Source organism: Borostomias antarcticus, assembly GCF_949987555.1.
Source record: "Borostomias antarcticus genome assembly, chromosome: 11".
In the NCBI taxonomy this organism is placed as follows: domain Eukaryota; kingdom Metazoa; phylum Chordata; class Actinopteri; order Stomiiformes; family Stomiidae; genus Borostomias; species Borostomias antarcticus.
This window is the reverse complement of record NC_140244.1, coordinates 23,534,570-23,543,368: the sequence shown is the minus strand read 5'-3', so window position 1 is coordinate 23,543,368 and position 8,799 is coordinate 23,534,570. Positions and strand designations below refer to the sequence as shown.

The following is an 8,799-nucleotide window of genomic DNA, read 5'->3' as shown; positions in this document are numbered from 1 at the left end:
GGTCTATGATGGATTTGAGATGCCGAGGGACAAGGCATTCAAAAGGCACTCAAATGCACTTTGAGATGCTGTAGCTCAACACCACGTACAGTATCAGCTGTTCCAAGACACGTCGGGGACTAGAGGTCCAGTAGAAGGGTACATAACCTGGGTGCCATAATCATGCTGGACATTCAGCTGGCTGGCCTCCCCGCACAGTTGCTCATAACAACAGGCAGCCCCTCATTATGGTATTGAGCTTGAATAAACAATGGATGACAGGGGATCGAGGATACAGTTACATAGTTTATTTTTGTTAATGTATTCAGTCTATCGATCCATCATCCAGTAGATGGATCAGCTGACAGTAGCCTACCAAGATGGTACTGCAACAGGCATCACTCCTTGGCCACCGAGCAACCACCAAGGACATTTGTAACATTTGCTAACTTTTTAGACTGTTTTCTAGTGAGTTACTGTACATAGATACGCTAAACCCAGGCCAGAAGAGCTCTGGGGAAAGCTGGAGGCTTCATGTCCAATTTACGTTTGTTTGAGAACTTTCTTAAGTAGAATCTTAAGTTTTATTAAAATGCCAAGCCAAGGCCAAACTGTCAGCTGTCTCCTTGGTCTCTGCCAGTTTGTGAATTGGTGTGAGTGTAACCGTCGTACTCTCGTCTGCGTTGTGTTCGCCAGTTCGATTGATGATCAATCAATCAATCAATCAAAGCTTTATTTGTATAGCACATTTCATACCCAGAGGCAACACAATGCGCTTTACAGAGAACAAGGGAGGTGGGCATACGACCCACCCCTACATATTCCAGAGGGAAGCAAAAAAACAGTATCACCCGGGGGCCAGATAAGAACCAACAAACTTTGAACCAACAAACTCCCTCCAGTGAGGCGAATGCGCTAACAGTTGTGCTGGATAGGGACATCCTATCCAGCACTCCTTTGAGGAGTGAGTTTAACCAACTACTCGATACCACTACCCGGGACTCACAAGGACACTCTCTTACTCGGTTACTATACACTCACCCCTCATCACTGGGCATCCGGGTCACGGCACCAATGTAACCTTCATACTCTCGTCTGCGTTGGGTTCACCAGTTCCACCCATGTTGAGGGCTATCCCAGGGTGGGATTCGAACTCTCACACTCCTGCTTGTGAGGCGGACGCGCTTACAGTCTCTTCAAGAGGGATGTCCCGATTGGCGCAACTGTTAGCGTGTCACTAGGGGCGTCCTTCATGGAGGGACTGTTAGCGCTCCTTTGAGGAGTGGCTTTAACCAACTACTCGCTACCACTAATACTGTACGAGGTACATCCGCCAGTCTTGGGTTTGGGTTTACCCACAAGACCATAGAAGAATGCCATGTGAAGCTAATTGGTTCTCAGCACGCGCATGCTTGGAACCAGATGTGGCCACGCCTCCACGCCACTTTTTAAATTGTCTTGCTTTGAAATAACACCAAATTATAATAATTATTATAATTGCTGACACGGTTTTCACAGAGGAGCTCAATCACTTATCTCTCTCGATTTTTTTCATTAAATATAGCATCTTACATACTGCAACTTGAAGTCATGTCATAAAATGGAAGGACATATGCTGACTATACTTGACAAAAGTCAAACTGTGTCCATTTGTTTCTCTGAACTAAGGCCCAACACCTCATCTGTAAAGAAGACATTGGGGGGGGGGGGTGATCTGCCCCGTGTGTGGGGGGGGGGGGGGGGGGGTTCTCAATATCCCAGGATTAATGGTAGGCCTACAATAGTACAAAAAATATCCCTTTGTATTTATATTGAAGCATGGTGTAGGGCAGACACTCTTTCTCATCACTCACATCTGGAGGTTGGAGGGTTTGATGTCTACCCCACACACTCCCTGCCATGGAAATGTTGAATTACATTTCATGTGCCATGTATGTCTGTCATACAGCTGCAGCAACAGTGACCTCCTGCCTGGATGTATAATCCCACCGCTTCCCCAGTTCAAACTGGGGTGATTATCACCCTGCTTGACCCAACTATGAGATCACTTACCTTGCCTTATTGTTCGGAAATAATAGAAGTACACCACGTTTGGTGTGGAAACTGGGGACTGTCTCCTTTGCTCAGTTGTTTGAACTGAAAGAAATGTAGGCTATTATATTGGCTAGCATAGTTTATTTGATAACCACTTTCTTATTGAGTTATGCTGAGCATATCACCCTGATTCATTTGCATCTTACTAATATCGGAAAGGTCTACTCCAAATAGATAGATTAAAAAATATATTATTATTATGTTATTGGATATTTATAAGAATATAATATAAATATGACCAGTAAAGCACATGACAGACAGACCATTCTCATTGAAATTTTATTAAAACAAAATATTAGACAAAATTATAATTTACAGAGGTAATTACAAAATATTAACATATTTACACAGAAAATAAGTAAGTCTTTGGTCTCAAACCATACCATCTCTCTAATTTAAAGTAAAACCCTGAGGTTTGGAATTAGGATAAAGTGCAAATGACGTGAAATGTAACTTTAAGGTCTGTAATGCTGTTTACAGGATGTCGTGGGCAGAGTAACAGGCTGGAATAAACATTCCGTTCCTTGATGCCCACTCTGCCCACCATTTACCAACTTCTGGACCATTATTCTGGTTAGAAGAACTGTCCTTGGTTTTAGTGACCGTCTCAGATATTGCCGTCTCTGCCAAAGACCATATTTTAGGCTTCAGACACGCACCGTTCTCCTTACTATCCAAGCGCGATGCTGTTCGACCTTCGTCTTTATTGTCATCTTTCTCCTCATACGCGCGGCCACTGTCCTTGTGCGTATCGTTTGTCTGCTGTCCGTTGGCCGAGCGTGTGTCCAGCGGCTTTGGCGTTGAGTTGCCCTCCGCCACATCCTGCTTGTCGTCCATGGCTTGAGGATTAGTTTCGTCCTCCTCATCCAAGCGGCTTTTCTGCACCGAGCCCTCGTCCTCGCTCTCACCCTCATCCTCCTCGTCCGATTTTCCCTTGGATGCCCAGCTGACTCTATTCTCCTTCTTTAGCCGTCGCCTTGCGTTGGCGAACCAAGTGGACACCTGAGTGAGGCTCATTTTTGTGACAATGGCGAGCATGATCTTCTCCCCCTTGGTGGGGTACGGATTCTTCAGGTGCTCGTTCAACCAAGCCTTGAGCGCGGTGGTGCTCTCCCGGGTGGCCACCTTGGCCCCTCTGCCGGGATCATCGGGGGCTCCTGGTCGGTACAGGGGGTAGAAGGGCCCTCCTCGAGCTAGGAGCGCCTGATGATACGGAGAGGCAGCTTTCAGCTCGAAAGAGTTGTTCTGAAAGCAGAAGTTCAGTGATTAGATACAGATATTAAAATTGCATATTCATGACATTCATGGAGACACCAAGCTCTCTGGCATAATTAAGATGCACGGATACATTTGTAGGTTTCAATAAGATATAGGGTTACAGCTACACAGGTTGTGCATAATTTATATAAGATAAAACAAGGTCCATTTTAAATCAACTTACCATGTGCGTTATGTGTCTGTGATGTGAGTAGGGGATAAAGTTGTATCCATGCAGTCCTGAATATGCCAAGGGAATCCCGGTCATGGCAGCTAGATGGTGGGGTTGTTGATGTTGTACCCCAGGTGGGCATCCCAAACCCGGTATTTGATATCCAGCGGGCATGCTTAGGTTTCTCTCCAAGAACATGTTGGCAAATCCAGATTGTGAAGCAGGCATCCTCATGTCCTGACTATCAAAGTTGGAATGGCAAGTCCGTATCCAAGAGTGCTTTATATAGGCCTAGCCTACCACAGCCATCAAGCGTGGGCGGGCTTAAGAGTGATGACTGACAGCTATGTTCAAAAGACCTTTAGCTTTCACTCCCATCAAATCCCATCAAAGCAGATCTGCTGTTCCTTTTAACGGTTTCGTAAATGCGCTAGATACGTGATAGCCTACTTATCTCGTTACAAAATGTTATGTAGGCTAGCAATTAAACTATAAATTCATTAATAGCCTTTAGAAACTGTTCCCATCTCTGCATTTTCTTAATTATTTAGGAATCCTGAAATAACACAGTGATGGCCTATAGGAACATTCGATTTAGCCTAAAACTATTAGATGTCATGGACTAGCCTATTTAATCTTGGTGATGTCAATTTCGTTTCACAGACCCGATTCCAAGACCACTCTCATCTAGGCCTATTGTTTTATTCAAAAAGCAGCAATTTGCTTAAAACTTTGCAACAAATGTTATGAGGAGATTTTGTATTGGGCTATTCACTGAAATGTAAAATGTAGGCTACTATTTTTTTCCTGTCTTGCACTGAGATTAGATAAATAATTTGAAACCGATTAACAACAACGTGCAAACCTTCAAAGTCTGGTCAACACTTAGCCGATGTTAGCGAATTAAGTCTGTAAATTTAATTAGCCAACTGAATTAGTTACGAATTATGCAAATAGTATGCCTTCTAGAGAGGTTTCATCAGATTTTTTAATTTTATTTTTTATTTATTTAGAGTAGTCTTTTTACATTTGCCATCCTCATACTGGCAATCTTATTGAAATTAACTGGTTAAGCTATTTATTTAAATACTGAATAAAATTAAATTATTTGAAAGGTGCTTTCATATAGCCTAGGCTAGTTTATTTTATGTCAATTTACGAACTTTTTTATTAATTAATTGCGATAGAACAATATCAGAGTGGTCTTAAACAAGTCGGATGATTTTGCTTTGGCTACAGCATATAGTTTCAATGGGTCTAATTAAAAGCAGGTAAGTGAAACAGATGTTGGCTAATGTATATGATAATTGTGAGATAACAGATGCTAATGTAGGGAGGGCCAGGACTTGTTAAAGATACAAGGATAAGATTACAACTCACATTCCACTGCCTCCTTGACGTTCATTGTTCCTATCAGCATTGTTCTGTTATTTGTTGTTGTTTTATATGAAACTTGTGTGTGTGTGTGTGTGTGTGTGTGTGTGTGTGTGTGTGTGTGTGTGTGTGTGAGAGAGAGAGAGAGAGAGATAAAGGGAGAGAGAGAGAGGGAGATAGAGAGAGAGAGAGAGAGAGGGAGAAAGGGAGAGAGAGAGATAGAGAGAGGGAGAGGGAGAGAGAGAGGGAGAGTGAGAGAGAGAGGGAGAGTGAGAGAGAGAGGGAGAGAGAGTGAGAGAGAGAGAGAGGGGGGGAGAGAGAGAGGGAGAGAGAGAGAGAGAATTGTGCAGGATGGAGAGAGATACGATTTTAAAATAAAATAAAACAGATAGATGGCAGAAACTGGGAGGGGTATTTGGGCCTATAGAACAAATTTGTACAACCAATACAATGAGGGATGACTAGAGGGAGCGACGAGAGGAAGAGTTAAAGCATCAGGACATCTGCTGACAGACAGCTTTGGTGTCACTTGTAGACCCTCTTTTCTTTGTCCTGGTTTTGCAGCTCATCCACATGCAGGCGTTGGTCTCGCTCTGACAGGTCCAGTTTTGACTGCTTGCTCTCAGGATGTTACTCGTTGCTCCCACAAAAGTGTCCAAATGGAGGAGCTTCCCTATTCCCAGTGAAATACATTAAAAGTCACGCAGGATGTATCACTATTACAATACTTTTAGACAATAATGGAACTCTTTATGAAAACCATCATCTCCAGTTTTCATACATATATCTTGTTTATTTCATATATCTTGTAACCGTTGTGCTTAGTGAGTCTCTGATTTATGAGCAGGGCCAGGATGACAGCGTGAACCCTAATAAACTAGTCATGACAATGGGCTTAGGTGTGACTTCAATTACTGACTATCACTTGCCATTGAGTTGACAAAAGGACTAAGTATGTCATTAGAATAGCTCATAGGAAGGTGTGAACACAACAACAACATCACAGAATATGCACAGAGTAGTCAACACCTATTACGTGTTAGTTTTTTGTGTGTTTTTTAACCCAACCAGATACTGTTGTTGGAAGAGTGTTTGAAACTTGCTGTCACTTTAGTGAAGTGACTATTGATCTCATGAAAGTAATAGTTTTGGTTTAATAAGATCAATTAGTCAAATTATTTCAAAACATTTTACTGTTCCAACAATGAAATCATTATCAGAACTAGAGAATGCACGTGAAATACAAGAGGGTCAATATTATTGCTAACTGCAAATGTTTTAATTGATAATAGTATTGTATTTTCCCCCTGTATTCTTGTCATATTGCACCTTGAGCTTGACTGTTGTCTTGATGTGAGTTTTATGTTGTGTCTGCGACTATACTGCTGTCCTTCTTGGCCAGGTCTCTGGTAAAATAGATTTTAATCTCAAGGGGACAAACCTGGTTAAACATAGGTTAAAAATTCTGTTATAATGAATGACAGACTAGGACATTGAAAAGACAGGAGGGTAGAAGTCAGTTGACAACAAATGCGTAACCGTCTCCCCCAGAGGCCCCATTCTTCCCAGTAATGGGATTTCCCTGGAACTCAGACTCAAATGGGGGAGATGTAAGCAAAGCGTGAATGTTATCAAGCTTTCCCACCCCCTAACTATGAATCTCCCCCTTCCAGTCTTTGTCCTTTGTCATTACTCTTATCAGGACCACTCTATCATTCTCTTTACAGAGTGCTGGCGTTGAAACCGCTTGCAAATGTAAGCATGTCTTTGTTAAGGGCCAGGCCTTGGCCTGGGTGTGCCCTGATTGGCGGCCTTCTGCTGGGTGAGTGACAGGCAGCGTTCGTTAGCCTGTGACAGCTGGGGAGTGCTGCTACTGTCCCTGTGTTGGGCGCACTCCACCCCCGTGGATCCATGATGGATCCCCAGGAGAGGCTAGCCAGGCTTAACGGGCCCCAGCCAGAACCAACCAGGTCCACCCAGCCCAGAGCAGACCCAGCCAGAACCAGGCAGGTAGTCCCAGCCCAGAGCAGGCCCAGCCAAGTCCACCCAGCCAAGAGCAGGCCCAGCCAGAACCAGCCAGGTAGACAGAGCCCAGAGCAGGCCCAGCCAGAACCAGCCAGGTCCACCCAGCCCAGAGCCGGCCCAGCCAGAACCAGCCAGGTCCACCCAGCCCAGAGCAGGCCCAGCCAGAACCAGCCAGGTCCACCCAGCCCAGAGCCGGCCCAGCCAGAACCAGCCAGGTCCACCCAGCCCAGAGCAGGCTGAAGGACTCACTACAGGACTGCCAAGTGAACTCAGGAACAGAACTGGGCTGCGTTTCCCAGAGGCATCGGAGCGTTACGTTCATCGTAAGCTACATTGTTCATCGTAGCGCTACGATGAACTTAGCGCTACGATGCGTCTGGGAAACGCAACCCTGCGCTGTAGACAGGACCCAGCAAGCGGATCTGGGCCATATACAGGCCAGATCTGGCCCTTGTGGCTTAGTTCCGGCCCATATATGGCCCAGAATCATTATACATCCGCTTGCTATCTGGGGAGGATAGCTCTACAGACAGGAGGCTAGCTCTGCCGTGGTGAAGTACTCTAGACACGAACAGTAGTTACAGTAGAACACATCTGGCTAGCATGCTGCCAACTCCTGAATAGGCAGACTGAATTATCATATTCCAATTAAAGAATTTGCTATCTTATGAGATATTGTTGATTTGAATACTTTTAATGCTTTTTAGCAGCTCTGTGTGCTATAGATGGTGCATGGTTGTGATATCTGTGTATTCCAGCTGTGATTCAAACAATTTCTATTGAAATCTATTTTTTCCACCAATATAAATCATCAGCACAGTGTTATGCTTATCAATAAAACATGATCAGTGAATAATTCGGAGATAGTGAAGTTAAAATCCTGAGAAATAATCCCATAAATTCACACGGCTTGCTTATATATACATGTATATACAATCTCTGGTCTCACATAGAGTGGCTAATGAGCTTGTTGGGCATCTGTGACGTGACATCTACATTTTGGCCTATTTGTAAAACAATGCCTACAAGGAAGCCAGGGGCATTTGGTTCTATGTTTCAAACCTCAAATAACAAAGCCAACCAGGCACTAGTGGGAGGCTGTGCTCTCATGGAAATGAGCAACCCAACCAACAATGTAGGTCCTAATCTCTTCAGAGAGGAGAATCAGTTACACAGCAGTATGCACCCCTCAATGCTTTTCATTACAGCCAGCGTGCTATTGAACCCCCCCCACACACACACACACACACACATACCCTGACCCCCCTAATGTGTAGCCACAGGCTCTCCTCATACATGGAGCAAATACAAGGTAGTCCCCCACAACAGAAGGGTCGAAATAAGTGGGGCAGGGGGTGGTATGGGGGGGCAGGGGGTGGTATGGGGGGGCTAGGCCTCAAAGCATAGGATTAGAGTTAATGTGCCCTCCCTGGGTTATAATCTCTTCAGAGGGGGACTTTGTTTGAGTGCTTCAGGGCAGTAAGATAAGTATCTATTACAGAAACTCCCTCTTATCCCCCAAACATCCCCCCTTCAAAAATAAAGCACAAAACACTTACCTCTGTTCTCCATGTCTTCTGATATCCCAGAGCCAAAAGCAAGTGCTGCCCTTTTCAACTAATCTGGAATTAGAGTCTAAAGCCTTATGGAGAGTAGCCAGGGTCCATATTTACTCCATCTGCAGCCTAGAGTCAGGTGGTTAATGTTAGGCCAACAGCTTAAAAAGTGAGGATATTACAATGAAAGAAAAAAAAACTATTGTCACATGCTTTATTTCTTGTCTTTTCTTGTTGCTAAGGAAGACTCCTTGTGTGAGAAGCCAAACCTGGCGGTCCCCAGCAGAGGATCTGTTGTAGGGTGATCTTGTTAAATTACTCCTGGGTGTAATGAAATTACAG

General features: G+C 44.2%; 1 protein-coding gene across 1 annotated transcript; it reads right to left on the bottom strand.

The window, feature by feature from the left end:
• Positions 1 to 2,547: 2,547 nt before the first annotated feature.
• irx7 (iroquois homeobox 7) lies at positions 2,548 to 3,730 on the bottom strand (the record flags this gene model as incomplete). Its single annotated transcript, XM_084446181.1, has 2 exons — positions 2,548 to 3,318; positions 3,515 to 3,730. The coding sequence occupies 2 exons, from the start codon at positions 3,728 to 3,730 to the stop codon at positions 2,548 to 2,550; spliced, it is 987 nt and encodes a 328-aa protein (XP_084302307.1).
• Positions 3,731 to 8,799: the final 5,069 nt, after the last annotated feature.